This window comes from Myotis brandtii, unplaced genomic scaffold (genome assembly GCF_000412655.1).
Source record: "Myotis brandtii unplaced genomic scaffold, ASM41265v1 scaffold297, whole genome shotgun sequence".
Taxonomy (NCBI): domain Eukaryota; kingdom Metazoa; phylum Chordata; class Mammalia; order Chiroptera; family Vespertilionidae; genus Myotis; species Myotis brandtii.
This window is the reverse complement of record NW_005361351.1, coordinates 400,071-415,269: the sequence shown is the minus strand read 5'-3', so window position 1 is coordinate 415,269 and position 15,199 is coordinate 400,071. Positions and strand designations below refer to the sequence as shown.

The following is a 15,199-nucleotide window of genomic DNA, read 5'->3' as shown; positions in this document are numbered from 1 at the left end:
TTGTTTGGGGTTTGGAGGTGCCCAGATGAGGCCCAGCTGTGAAGCAATGCAAGCTGCTGTGGGGCCTTTGGCCTTCTTTTGGTTGTTCTGGGTCTCTCTGACCCAGCTGCAGTTTGTTAGGTAATTTTAGATTGCAAAGGGCCAGGTTATTCATAGGCAAAAGCCTCTGCGAACAGCTTGGGTGGGGCAGGGTCTCAGGGAATCAACAGGGTGGAGCAAACAGCTATGGTTGATCCTCAGCCCTGCCCTAAGAGGCCCCGGGTCTCAGTATCCCACGGTAATCACTGCAAGCACCTCTGAGAGAAAGCCGCCCTCGAGTTCTGCCCGATGCCAGAAAGTCCAGTTTCTCCCCATATGAGTCTGGGTCCCCAGAGACTCGCCCGGAACTGGAGTTCAGAGCAATCGGGAGCTTGTGTCTCCCTCCTGATTGAAAAAGACAACCGTGTCCTCAGTTGCCAGCCCTTTCCCTTTTTTGAGGATTCCTCATGAAGGAAACTCTAAGAGGCTTTGAAAACTCAGCCAAGATTATCTTTGGTCAGGAAAATTTTCTTTAATTTCCCTAATTGTGGTTTTCATAGTGCAAACTTTTCCTTTTTTCTTGTCCAGTATTATAGTTCCTTTTTAATTTCCAGGGTCCAATGGTAGTGTTTTCACTCTTTCTGTATTTGGTGTGTGTGTGTGTGTGTGTGTGTGTGTGTGTGTGTGTGTGTGTGTGTTTAATCCTCACTCTAGGATATTTTTCCCATTGATTTCCAGAAAGAATGGAAGGGAAGGAGGAGTTGGGGGGGGGTGATAGAAGGAGAGGGAGAGAGAGAGAGAGAGAGAGAGAGAGAGAGAGAGAGAGACAGACAGACATCAGCATGAGAGAGACAAATCGATTGGCTGCCTCCCACTCATGCCCCTACCGGGGTTGGGGAACCTGCAACTGAGGAATATGCCATTGCCTGGGAATTGAACCTGTGACCCTTCAGTTTGCAGGCCAACAGTCCAACCACTGAGCTAAATTGGGCAGGGCTACATTTGGTGTTTGATTGTAGCTTTGGTTCGCTGTGTGCATTCACCATTGCCATATCGGAGCCCCTGCTCTGCTACGTGATCTCTACTCCTAACTATCTTCAACTTCATCTTGTGTCCTCTATGCCAGTGGTTTTCAAAAATGAGTGGGCATTAGAGCCACCTGCATGGCTTGTTAAAATACAGAGTGCTGGATTCTCCTCTTAGAGCTCCTGAGTCAGTAGGACTCAGGGATAGTTAGCTGCTTGTTCATACCTTTCTTAGTTAATGGCAGTGATTACATCAGTGAGGGTTTCTTTTATAGGTTCCTCTTGATGTGCTGTTCTAATACTTTTTAATTGGATCTAGTTTCCCCTCTGTCATCTCTAATCAATCCGTCTCTTGTGTGTGTGTGTGTGTGTGTGTGTGTGTGTGTGTGTGTGTAGCTTAGCAGTACCATGGTTTTAACATCATACTACCAAAATCTTAAATCTGCATCTGTGATGCTTTCCTGTAAGTTCACATAGCTGGTTACCTAAAGGTTGTGGGATAGAGTGGGAGGAATGAAAATAAAACTCAACTCTAGAAATTTGGCAGTAGGCCAGAATAGATAGGTCCATTACAATGCTAGACTCTGCTCTATGATAAAATGTTCCTTCCTTCGGAGGGAACCAGAATCGACCTTGGATCTTTGGACCTCTTAGGTAATATTATGTTATTGGTGACTGGACAGTCTCCATTCAGCCACAGATCAGTGATTCCAGAGAACATGAGAGACATGAAGTCCCTAGAGCAGTGATGGCAAACCTTTTGAGCTCGGCGTGTCAGCATTTTGAAAAACCCTAACGTAACTCTGGTGCCATGTCACATATAGAAACTTTTTGATATTTGCAACCATAGTAAAACAAAGATTTATATTTTTGGTGTTTATTTTATATATTTAAATGCCATTTAACAAAGAAAAATCAACCAAAAAAATGAGTTCGAGTGTCACCTCTGACACGCGTGTCATAGCTTCGCCATCACTGCCCTAGAGCAAAAGGCTAGGTCTATTCAGATGTTCTATTTCTTCATGATTTAGTCTTGGTAGGCTTTGTATATCTAGAAATTTTTCCATTTCATCTAGGTTATGCAATTTGTTAGTGTACAATTGTTCATAGTACTCTCTTACAATCCTTTTTATTTTCTATTGAATTTATTGGGGTAACATTGGTTAATAAAATTATATAGGTCTCAGGTGTACAATCCTAAATACATCATCTGCATATTGTATTGTGTGTTTACCACCCCAGTCAATTTAATTTTTTAAAACAAAGATAACCAATTATATTATTAAGATTTGTTATAAATAGTCCATTTTTTTCAGCTCTATTATAAATTAAGTTGCCATATTTTGTCTCTTTTTAGGCCATTTTATTTCATTGATTTAGTTTCTATCTCTACACCATAATTTAGGTAGTAAGTGCTGATAGCTAATAGAGCAAAGGTAGTTTGGGAGAATTGGTATTTAGTTTTCTTACCTGAAAAGTAAATCTTTTTACTTATTTCGGTTTCTTTTAATAAGTTTTATCATTTTCTACATATGGGACTGACAAGTGTTGGAAGCTACCCATTGTCTTCACTATCAGAGAAGTGTAAACAAGGAGCCCAGAATGTTGGTGAACATTGAGCCCTGGCAAGGGCCAGAGCTATGCACTGATTGTTTAGTCAAGACAATGGTAGCTCAAGCAATTTCCTGACCAAATAGTTTCAGAGTAAATCTTTACTAATATTTACTGACCTTTAAGATAATCTGTCTATTACCAGAATTGCCTGCCTGACTAAGGGCTATATGTGTATCCAAAATGAAATAAAATGTTAGCAAGGTCTGGGCACCAGTGAATTCCTTCCCCTTGCATTGGACTCTCCGCTGGCCCCCATTATTTCCAAATTATTATTTCTTTTCTCATCTCTGTCATTTACACGAGGCCCTTCTCCAGATCCTGAACCCTGAACCACACAGGACGTGGTTCACACGACAAGTTTTGTTGATTTATTACTAGGTACTTAATTTTTTATTGTATGCACTTTTGTAAATTAATTGTGTATTCTGCAACCTTGCTAAACTCACTTATTCTAATCATATTTTGGTAGATTCCATAGGATTTGGACATTCCATATTTATGTCATGGATTATTTGAGTATATTTCATAATTCTATTTCATCTCCTTTATTAGCTTATTAAATACAACTTTTGTTGTATTATTTAGTGGTTTATAGTATACATCTTTACCTTTTCGTGGTTTATCTCCAAGTGACATTGTACAACTTCACATCCTATATAATAAAGAGCTAATATGCAAATGGTCATCACGCCCTCATGCCACCATGCCGTAACAGCTCAGACACTCAACATTGGGGAGAGAGGAATGGGGACCAGCCAGGCACAAATGAGCTTGTGAGAGAGGAATGGGGACCAGCCAGGCACAAATGAGCTCGTGAGAGAGGAATGGGGACCAGCCAAGCTGTGGCCCGGGAGAGGGACAAACTGCCCACCCCAAAGTCCCGGGCAGCTGTGGCTGTGGCCCAGGTGAAGCCACCTGCCCACGGTCCCCTGTGGCTGCAGCTGGTCCGGGCAAAGCCAGCTCGGGTCCTGGGTGCCTGCGGCCGGCCAGAGGGAGGGAAGCTCGGGTCCCGGGTGCCTGCAACTGGCCGGAGGAGGGAATCCTGGGTGCAGGGCGAGGCAGAGGCAGTTAGGGGCGATCAAGCTAGCAGGGGAGCAGTTATGGGTGATCAGGCAGGTAGGAGAGCAGTTGGGGGGATCAGGCAGGCAGGCAGAGGTGGTTAGGGGCGATCAGGCAGTCAGGCAGGCAGAGGGGTTAGAGGCGATCAGGCAGGCAGGCAATCACTGGAGCCAGTGGTACCAGATTACGAGAGGCAGTCGGACATCCCCCGAGGGGTCCCAGATTGGAGAGGGTGCAGGCCGGGCTGAATGACCCCCACACACACATGAATTTCATGCACTGGGCCTCTAGTATCTATATATATGAAGAACCAGTGTCCATAACATCCAAAACGACCAAAGGCTCTACTGAACACCAGGCTGCACATGCAGCATGCCGAGTGGGCTGAACTGCTGACCTCTCGGAGAGAGAGAGGCAGGGACTTTCAGTGGATTTTGCGTGAGGCTGTCTCATGGCACCCCACATCCCTCCCTGACCAACCACTGTGACTCCAAGCTAGCGAGGGCTACCTCCAGGCCACAGCCCCAGGTCTCATGCCCCATCTCAGGCCTGAGAGTGCAGCGCTGGGCTGGGGTGACCGGGGGTCCGGGAATGTGGCATGAGGGGCTGGCATGGCATGGGGGGGCTGTGTTTACACCACCAAGTTCTCCGCTTCCACCCCGGCCCACGCATCCCTACTCCCTCCCCTTGGTGGCCCAGCTCCTGCCTATATGCTTGCCGGGCAGACCCAACTGCACCAGGGAGTGAGCCATGGCGATCGGATGGCCACTTGCTGGGACGGGATGGCCGGGCCATGGCTATTCACAAGGGCAACGAGGCCTGCGGGGCACCAAGTCTGGCTTTGGTGGGGCCAGCGGGAGCCTGAGGCCACCCCAGCCCCCACAGGTCCCGGGTTGGACAGTGGCTCAGCGGCGAGTGGTGTCTTCATGCACAGCACCCAGGGGCGCCCATGAGCTGCTGAGATCCCACCCCACGCTTCAGAGAGGGAGAGGAGGTTTGCAGCCACCGGTGCCCTAGGCCGCACCACCTGCACCACCGCCTGCCGGGCTGGCAGGGTCCAGAGCAGGTGAGCTGCTCCCGACCCCCAGTGGTGGAACAGGGAGGAGGGTGCTGGATGCAGGGAGGGGACCTCAGCCGGGATCCTCCTGGCACGGGGAAGGGGCCTGGCCTGGGCCCAGGGGGAGCTTAGGAAGTCTGGCTGAGCAGGCGCTGGTTCATACCAACTCTTACTCTGCCATCTTCCTCTAGCTCTTCAAGCTAGCCCCCCTGCCCCACCTGCCCAGGGTAACGGGCTCTAGGCGACCTCCCTGAGCACAGACTGTGGGCCCGGAGACCTCGAGGAAGAGTGCCCGGCCGGGCCCGGGCAGGGGCCGGTGCAGAACTACCAGGGCAGAGCTGCTTCAATGTCTCTGTAAAGTTTGCAACAGACCCAAGGAGGAAACTGAGAGGGGAAAGGCCAGGAGGCGTGAATTCCCAGTGCTTTAGCCACTTGAAAACAGCCCCACTTGGAATGTGAGGTGGCTGTACATTCAGCTGAGAAGTGAGGGGGCTGAACCCCATCATCACTGGGCTCCTGTTGGTCCAAGGCCCGAGCGTCCACCATGACAAGGAAAAAATGGAGGGAGGGGCCCAGAGGAAGAGAGGACAATTTAAGGAAACCGTGTCTAGACTTTCCTCAGCCCTCTCTCTCTTTCTGCTGCCTACAAAAGCCCCAGGCCTGGCCACAGTTCTGTCTCCACCTTTTAGTCCTCTATTCTCCAAACACAGAGGAAAGAAATAAGGAAGGAGTCCATGCTGCCTTCAGAAAGTATCTATATATCTGATTGGCCGGTTGCCTTCCACAGAGGGGGCCAGACTGCAGCTTAAGCCCGCTCCCCATGGGCCTAAGTCAGATGTCTGAATGCCGGCTTAGGATGTCCTAAGCCAGCAGTCAGACATCCTTAGCATTGCCTTGGAGGCGGGAGAAGCTCCCACCACCGCCGCTGCATTTGCCAGCCGTGAGCCCGGCTTCTGGCTGAGCGGCACTCCACCAGTGGGAGTGCACTGACCACCAGCGGGCAGCTCCTGCGTTAAGCATCTGCCCTCTGGTGGTCAGTGCACATCATAACAACCAGTTGTTCCACCATTCAGTCAATTTGCATATTACCCTTTTATTATATAGGACTAGTGGCCGGGTGCACAAAATTTGTACATATTAAAAGGGAATTAATTAGAGGAAATATTTTAATATTGCTTTTGACCTTTCTCTATAATAGAAGTGTCAGAGATGAAAGAAAATTAGTAAAATGTATATGAAAGTCTCCCTCCTGTCAGAGTCTGGGGCATGCCGCGGGACCCAGAGTCAAGTCCCCGCCCACCCACTCGTGCCTGGAAATTCTGCGAGACCCAGACCCAGCAGGGGCGCAGCCCCAGGTCCCCCGTCAAGCCCCACTGGGCAGGGGGTGCAGCCTCAGGTTCCCCATCAAGCCCTGTGAGGCAGGGGGTGCATCCTCAGGTCCCCTGCCCTGGCCTCAGGTCCCCCAGCCCTGGAGCGAGGGTGCGAGGACATGAGGGTGCAAAGGCGTGACAACCATTTGCATATTAGCTCTTTATTATATGAGGATGGTAGATAATGCATTTGATTGTATCAATAACCTTTCATTGAGGCTTTAATCACATCTTTTGATACTTCAATGATAATTTCTCTTTACATTCATTCTTTTTATAACATTGTTCCCTAGATATTCAATGTAAGCAAGTTTCACCTTTTTAATAATATTGTAAGCTCCTTGATGGTGGTGGATATATTTGAAAGTCCTCTGGTACTCACAGTGCTAAACCTGACATGCGATGGTGTTTTCTGAAGTTAGTGGCTTGTGAATATATAGAGTGCAATGGAAATAGGAGTAAACTTAAGGTTCTTGAAATATCAAAACTCTTAAATTGTCTAAAAAACATATACAGCAAGTCCAACGATCATTTAAATGAAGTCACTAAAATAGTGTGTATGGCCACACCTGTTTTTACTTCCCAGAACTTGTGAATCAGGCTTTTTTACCAAGTTTGTTTACACAATTTAATACGAGAAAGTAGCTCTGGTCTAGTCTCATTTTCAGAGTTCAAAAGTTATCAGGTTAGCATGCCCCTCCTGTTCTTTAAGGAGAGTCAGAGCCCATTCCAATATTTTATTTCTCTTATTCTACCATTTAAATGCCTACAACATGCCAACTGTAGGATACCATGTAATTTCTGCTCTCAAGAAATGCAGTGTGAAGCTGATGTATTTAATGTGTAAAGGGCTCTGTGTTCACAGTCATCTGTTTTCTTTCATAATTTTTCTAGTTGAAATGCCAACCAAGCCAACACACTTCCTTCTGGCACTCACTATAAGTACCAAGTTCAGGTCATTGCCCTTAACTCATCTATTCTTTCTGTCTCAGGCTCATTTACTGAGCTTCCCAGTCTACTTTTTGTGTGATAGGTAAATTCATCATAGTTCAAGTCCTTAAATAATGCTTTTTCAAGGCTTGGATGAGTTGAATGAAGGTTGAGGAGCAAACAAAAGGGAAAGAATGAAATACATTTTATATTTATGGAACTCAGAGGAAATCTGCCCCCCCTCTCTTCCTTATTGACAGTGTCTTGGTTCAGGATTTCATCACCACTTACTAGAACTATTGCAAAAGCCTCCAACTTAGCTTCCTGCCTCCAGACTCTCTAAACTACAGTTAATTCTTCACACTCTTTACACCCTTATGCCATTCCACTCCAATGATGTCTCCTTTGCCCAGAAACCTTCAGTGCCTCCCTACAATGCAAGAGAAAATTAAGTCTTTCCAAATAGAAGGTATTCAGATAACATCAATCCTGTGTAATGAGTAACACTGAGTGATTCCAAGAGTATATACTTGGGGATTTTATACATTTATTCAAACAGTTATATACTATTAGAGGCCCGGTGCATGAATTCGTGCATGGGTGGGGTCTGGCTGGCCCTCTCCGATCAAGGCCCGATTGGGCTGGGCCAGCCGAGAGGAGGGGCTGTGGGCAGTTTGCTGCCCGCCTCGGCCCCTGGTCAAACTCCCAGTCAAACTCCCGATTGAGGGGACAATTTGCATATTAGCCTTTTATTATATAGGATTTAGTAAAATCATTTGGCAAAATTGATGTAGCCCAAAACAAGTTTGTTGAAGTGATGATTTGATTGAAAAAGAATATCCCCAGAAACACTGCCATTTTTTAGAATTTGAGGTGTTTCCCCTCGCCTTTTTTACTCTGTGTAGCTAGTTTTCATCCAATTATTCCTACTCTGTGTGTTTAGAACATCAAACATTTTGAAACAATCTAAATATTTAACCATTTAGAGGCAACTGAAGCCTACACACAGCTCCAACAATAAAGAATTGGGTTTTGTTTTTTTTTGAGAGAGAGAGAGAGAGAGAGAGAGAGAGAGAGAGAGATGTGAGAGAGAAACATCCATCAGTTGCCTCCTGTATGTGCCTGGACTGAGGATTGAACCCACAACCTGGGTATGTGCCCTCATTAGGAATGTAGCCCGCCACCTTTTGGTGTACCAGATGCTCCAACCAACTGAGCCACACTATCCAGGGCAATAAGAATTGTTTAAACAAATTGTAAAGGATTATAAAATCCTTTGTGTATGTATAGTATGCACAAATGTTATATGCAGTGACCTTATAATAATTTATTTTGAGCAATTTGAAAAATATGTAAAGTCATGAAAACATTGCCAAACAAGGAGATCAGCTATAATTTAAAATGAATGATAAAAACTCCAAAATTCTAGATCTTGATTGTGTTATTTTGTGGTTTTATTTTACTTTTCTTATTACAAAACAATTGAAAATATTAGCACCATCCTCTAACCAATTGAGCTAACTGGCTAAGCACAATTCAAAATATGATAGAAAAGCGAGAAAAGGCAGACAAACACACAGACACAATCCATATCTCTCTGCTTAATACAGTTACTTCTAGATCTTCTAGTAAAAATGGAATCATATGATGCATACTATTTGAAAGCAACTCCATTGTATTTATGCAGTCCTCCACTGTTAAACATTTAGGTTGATTTTAAAAAATCCTATATTTTTTGTACACTTATGTTTTTATCACTTTTTTGCTATCAGTAGTAGCACAAAGCAATAATAACTAGATAAAACTGATTTGAAATAAAATAATAAAAGGTTTGGGCAACCCCCCCCCTATAGTTCTGAAAAATGGTTTAAATTTTTTTAATTAAAAATTTTTATTGTTGACACTATTACAAATGTCCCCTATTCGGCCTCCCCGTTTGCCTACATCTACCCTGACTCCACCATCTCTCCCTTTTCCCTCCCCAAACTATTGTCTGTGTCCATGGGCTGTGCATATATGTTTCTTAGCTAATCCCTTCACTGTCCTTTATCTAGTCACCTTCATCCCCCTCCCCTCTGACAGCTGTCCATCTGTTCCATGTATACATGCCTCTGATTCTATTTTGTTTGTCAGTTTATTTGTTCATTAGATTCCATATATTAGTGAGATCATATGGTATTTGTCTTTCTCTGACTGGCTTAATTCGCTTAGCATAATAATTTCCAGGTCCATCCATGCTGCCACAAAGAGTAAGAGTTCCTTCTGTGTAGTATTCCATTGTGTAAATGTCATGCAGCTTTTATATCTATTCATATACTTGTGGGCACTTGGGCTGTTTCCAGATCTTGGCTATTGTAAATAATGCTGCTATGAACATAAGGGTGCATATATTATTTCTGATTGGTGTTATGGGATTCTTATGATATATACCCAGAAGTGGGATTGCTGAGTCAAAAGGCTGTTCCATTTTTAATTTTTTTAAGGAAACTCCATACTGTTTTCCACAGTGGCTGCACCAATCTGCATTCCCACCAACTAGGGTTCCCTTTTTTCCACATTCTCACTAGCACTTCTGGTAGGTGTGAGGTGATACCTCATTGTCATTTTAATTTACATCTCTCTGATGATTAGTGATGTTGCTTATTTTTTCATGTCTTTTGGCCATCTGTATGTCCTCTTTGGAGAAGTGTTTATGCAGGTCCTTTGCCCATTTTTGGATTGTTTGTCTTCCTGGCGTTAAGTTGTATTAGTTCTTTATATATTTTGGGGATTAACCCCTTATCAATGAATCATTGGTGAATATGTTCTCCCATATGCACTAACCACCAATACACTAACCACCCCCCAATACACTAACACTCTGTACAAACCAGCACTAGTGAGCAGGGATATTCATCTTTAAACAAATGACCTGCCCAAGATGATGAATTTCCCTCCAAATCAGGCCTTTTGAATAAGAACAGACAGATGCAACTTGCTGTCTGTAAACTAGCAGGAACAGATCTGAGACTGTATTATTTTCTCACCTAGGGATAAGAAATGGGCTGCTCTTTATACTTTACTAGAGGCCCAGTGCATGACATTTGTGTATGGATAGGGTCCCTAGAGGCTGCCAGCTGCCAGCGGCTGGGGTCTCCCTTCCCACGGTTGGTGGGCTGGCCCCGCCCCCTGGTTGAAATCCCAGTCGAACTCCTGGTCAAGGGGACAAATTTGCATATCAGGCTTTTATGATATAGGATTATATAGGATAACCAGGATCATATTACCAAGTAACAAATTTAATAATTTGGATCTCTTCTACTTAAAAAATATTAGGTATCCTCTGCTCTGTTAGCTCTTTATCCATTTTACCAATACCACATTGTCTTGATTACTGTAACTTTATAATTAGTCTCAAAATTAGAAGTGTTGTTCTTCGAATTCCATTCTTTTTCATTTTTTTTGGTTATACTACATCTTTTGCATTTTCTCTTTTTTTATCTTTTGCATTTTCATGTGAATTTTGGAATCAGTTTGTTAATTTCTACAGTAAAGCCTGCTGGAATATTGATTTGTGGAGAATTGCCACCTTAATGATATTGATTTGCCCATTCCATGAACATGGTATATTTCCACATTTGTTAGATCTTTAAATTTCTCTCAGCAATAGTTTTTAGGTTTCAGTGTACAGGTGATCTTTTCTAGTCTTTTTTTTCTTTTCTAGTCTTTTGTCACATTTATCCCTAAGTATTTCACACTTTTTGATGCTATAGCAAATTATACATTTTTTAAAAATTTCATTTTCCAATTGCTTATTGCTAATGTATAGAGCTATAATTGATATTTGTATATTGGTGTTTTGTCTACTGCAAGCAATCCAAACATAAAGGGACAGCTGATGCTTTGTGTGTGTGTTTTTTTAAAGTTATAATATCAATTCAGCAGAGATAATCTTTTCAACAAATGGTGCTGTAACAATTGGATAGTTATATACAAAAGCAAACAAATAAACAAACAAAACAAAAAGAGACCAAACCAAAACAATACTGCTATTGGGAATGCAAAATAGTACAATTACTTTGAAAAATGGTTTGTCAGTTTTTTTAAAAAAATTAAACATCATGTGTCATATGATCCAGCCACTCCTAGTCATTTTCTCTACTAAAGAGAAATAAATGCCTATGTCCACACAAGAACCTAAATGTGAATGTTCATAGCAGCTCTATATGCAATAGCCCCAAACCAAAACAATGTAAATGTCCATGTAACAAGTGAATGGGTAAACAAACTGTGATATCCATGCAATGGAATAGTACTCAGCAATAAAAAGAAAGGAACTATTGATACAAGTTACAGTGTGGATGGATTCTTAGAGTAGTTATAATGAAAGGAAGAATCCAGGCAAGAAAGAGCATATACTATAGTTGCATTTATATAAAATTCTAGAAGATACAACAAATTAATAGTGACAGAAAGCAGATGGTGTTTTCCTGGGTGACAGCCCATTGGGAGGTAAGGAGTATGAAGGACATGAAGAAACTTCTGGTAATGATGATTATGTTTATTCTCTTGATTGTGGTGATTGATTCATGAGTGTACACATTTAACTTTAAATTTATCAGATCGTTCAATTTAAATGTATGCAGTTTATCTGTCAATTATCCCTCAGTAAAGCTGTTTAAGAAAAACTAAGAAACATGAGGAGTTATCATATGGTAGCAAGAACCTTGTGAGGTTAAAGAGCAATGCTGTAGTTGATGAGCTTTAAAAATCTTGACTGCAGTTTTGCTCTCTGCACTTTGACAGCTCATCTTTGCTGGGTTCTGACTAAAGCTGCGTTTCCTTTCATGCTGTGCTATCGAGTTGCCCCAGGCCACTGGCTGTCTCCTACATCTCCTCAGGGAGCATGCAGGACACTGGTTAGCCAGTTGGGAGGACCTGAACAAATCACCAACATAACTCACATTCTCAGATATGGGAGAAGTCCAAACATAGTCTTCTGAAAACAAAACTTCATGGAATCCACAGAGCTATGGAGTTAACACCAACCCAGCCAGGATGGATGGCTCTGATCAAGTACTGGCTAGACTGGTCTGACTGACTGACTGGATGTAAATGATTGGGAGTCTTGCCTTAAACACACACCCGAGGGGGAAGGAAGTAAGAGATCTTACGGATTTGCTAATCCCCGAGGAGCCCATGGATGCCTTTCAGTGGGTCCATGACCTCAAAATCATATGCAAGTTTTGTAAGTATATGTATTTATGCATTTTTTTTTTCCTGGGGAGAGAGTACATAGCTTTCATCAGACCCCTCAAAGAGCTCCCAGACTAAAAAGATTAAGAAGAGCCAACGTGGGTAAATCCAGACACATCTATTATTTCTTCTTCCTCCTCTCTATCTCCCAGGAGAAAAATGTATTCGTCACTTATTCTATGCTTTCCGCTGAGATTACATCTATGCGACCTACACCAAACCATCACCAACAATTTCATTTCTTCGCCTTTGCCTGGGAGCATTTACTCCATGCTGCCCCACTCTCCTGCGCCCTGGCACAGTTCCCAGCTGCTTAAGAATTGGAGTTGTTTCCAGGTTCCCAGATGTGCAATCTGGCCGACGCCTTTTCTCTCCCCAGGGACGCAGCCCCTAGCCGATCCTACTACCTACGCTTGTTATTTGCTTTTGTCTGAGGGTATTGATGGGGTCGTCTTCCCCGACCTCTGCGGGGACTGCCTGCTTTGCAACATTTGTACAGCTTTCCTTCTGGGGCTAGGAGAACCGCGCTCATGGTTTCTCGGGATTGCTGTAAAACTCCAACTCGGATACCCCATTGCAAGCCCCGGGTTTCCCCCTTTGCCTTGGAAATCGGGAAGAAGTTGTATTAAAAGCCTGGCCTCGCAGCTCCCTCCCTTGGGGGTGGGTCGGGGCGCAGAGACTGGCGCTCTGCTCCTAGCCACTGCTCCCTCCACGTGCTCCCCGCACGCGGGTGCCGCGCCCCCTCCCTGGCCGGCGGTTCACCTTTTCCTACCCCACCGATTCCCCACCGCTGTAGGTGGAGAGCTCAGCGCAGTCCCCCTGCGGCTCCCGGGCCTCCTCCCGCCGCCCCAAGGGCGCACGCCTCTCCCTACCCGGCGTCTGCGGCGACCGGAGCAGCAGTAGCAGCAGCACGGGGAGTTCTCTGGCCCAGCAGTCCCGGAGCGGGTGGCGGGCCATGGCCTCAATCTCGCCTGCGCCCTCGCCCTCGCCCTCGCCGGCACCTGCAGATGCCCAAGGGTCCGGGAGGAGGCAACGGGCACAGTTCTCGGGACTAGCCGCCCCGCGAGTCGCATTCGCTTTCGCTTTTACTTTAGCCCCCGGAGGGCTGGGGAGAGGTGAGAAGCGTGACAGATCTGTGACTCAGCATCCCCTCTGAAAAAAGCCCCGGCAGCCGCAGGGGGTCCTAGTGCGGCCGCAGCAGTCCCTGGAGCAACCAAGCTGCGCAGAGCAGAGTCCCGGACCGTCCCCTGCGAGGACTGGATCCCTGCCCCCCCCTTCTCTACTCACCTCTCGTCCAAAAACACAGTGGGTCTCGGGTCCCAACGCAGAGGGAGTGGGCAAAGCCATTGAGAAGCAAGGTCATTGAGTAAACTCGGCCGGTGGGCGTTCACACCTGACTTCTGCTCCAGTCGTTGACCTTGTATGCTTGTCTCCTCCTGTCGCTCCTACTTCACCTTCCAAGTTTCCCTTCATTCCTAGACCATGGGTTAGTGGCTCTGTGCTCCCTACACCAATCTGATCCAATTATGGTGGGGGAACGAACCTCATTGGTGGGTGACCCCGGAGGTGTCGCCCCAGTGCGGCTGGCCGGGTCACCTGCAGGGAATCGCAGCCCATGCCACCTGTTCACGCCTGCTGGAGCCGTGTTTACTGGAAACTAGTACAGTTTCACAACGAGGAAATTGACACTGACACAAATCATAGCCATATTTGAATTTTGTCAGTTTTCTGTGCATTCATTTGTGTGTGTTTAGTTCTGTGCAGTTTTGTCAAACACACATACACACACACACACACACACACACACACACACACACAGTAGATAGATAAATAGATAGATAGATGAGATCTGTAACCACCATTGCCAAGACGAAAGTGTTCCCCTCCCAGGATCTCTCCTGTTACTCTTTTATAGCCACAGCCACCTTCCTCTCTCCCCCTGTCCCTGAGCCCTGGCAACCACTGATCTTTTTCTCCATCTCTATAATCTTGCCATGTGGAGAATGTTATATAAATGTAACCATACAGTTTGTAACCTTTAGAGGTGGGCTTTTTCACTCAGTATAATTCCCTTGAAGTTCATTCAAGTTGCTGTCCTTTTTATGAGTAGTACTGATAGTTTCTTTTTTAAACGTATGAATCTCTGCCATCCATACCCAAATAGCTCTGCTTTCATATATGTACTAGTGGCCCAGTGCATGAATTGGTGCACATTGAAAGGAAATTAATTAGAAGAACTATTTTAATATAGCTATTCGCCCTTTCTCTATAATAGAAAAAATTGAAGAGGATGCAAATTCACGATCGACCATGCCAGATGGAAACACACACGTGCGATTGGTGCCAGCGAGAGCTTTATATGTATCGCACATGCGTGAGTCAACTTAGCCTTTTATATATATATAGCATAAACTTGCTTAGTTAGACCTGCTTTCTGATTTAGCTAAACGTTTTCCAGCCCAGTGAAGCACCCCAACTTCTCTTTCAGGTAATTGTCAGCAACACAGCAGTAAATATCAATATGAAGCAGATTATTACTGTAGATCACTCAGGGAGAACAAAGGGTAAAATATTAACCTGCAGCAGTGTTTGACTATATTCTGTGCAGTGAGAAAACCTGAAGTCATTTTCCAGGTGCATCATTTCTTACTTCTTTTCAATGGGGTCAAGTTTCTAAGCTTTCTAGATCACTGTTTTCTGGCTAGTGAAAAGAAAATAGGATTCCACCGAGTCTCCTATCTACCTACTCCAGGACTTCCGTGAGGATCAAATGAGATGAGGCACTGGAAAACGCTTCACAGACATTTGGTGAAAGTGTAAAATGTTTGCATCTGGCTACGAAGCAAGTCGTGTTCCTGGGCTGAAGAAACTCCAAGGAGGCTAGTTGCTAG

General features: G+C 44.8%; 1 protein-coding gene across 6 annotated transcripts in view; it reads right to left on the bottom strand.

Annotated features, from left to right (window-relative positions):
* Window positions 1-13,879, bottom strand: part of IL15RA (interleukin 15 receptor, alpha) — a 39,910-nt gene extending 26,031 nt beyond the window's left edge. For 5 of the 6 annotated variants that reach the window (XM_005869495.2, XM_005869494.2, XM_005869497.2 and 2 more), the window contains exon 1: window positions 13,181-13,589. In XM_005869495.2, the coding sequence (XP_005869557.1) occupies window positions 13,181-13,265 (85 nt within the window). In that variant the 5' untranslated portion in view covers window positions 13,266-13,589. The other variant, XM_005869496.2, reaches the window with a different exon arrangement.
* Window positions 13,880-15,199: the final 1,320 nt, after the last annotated feature.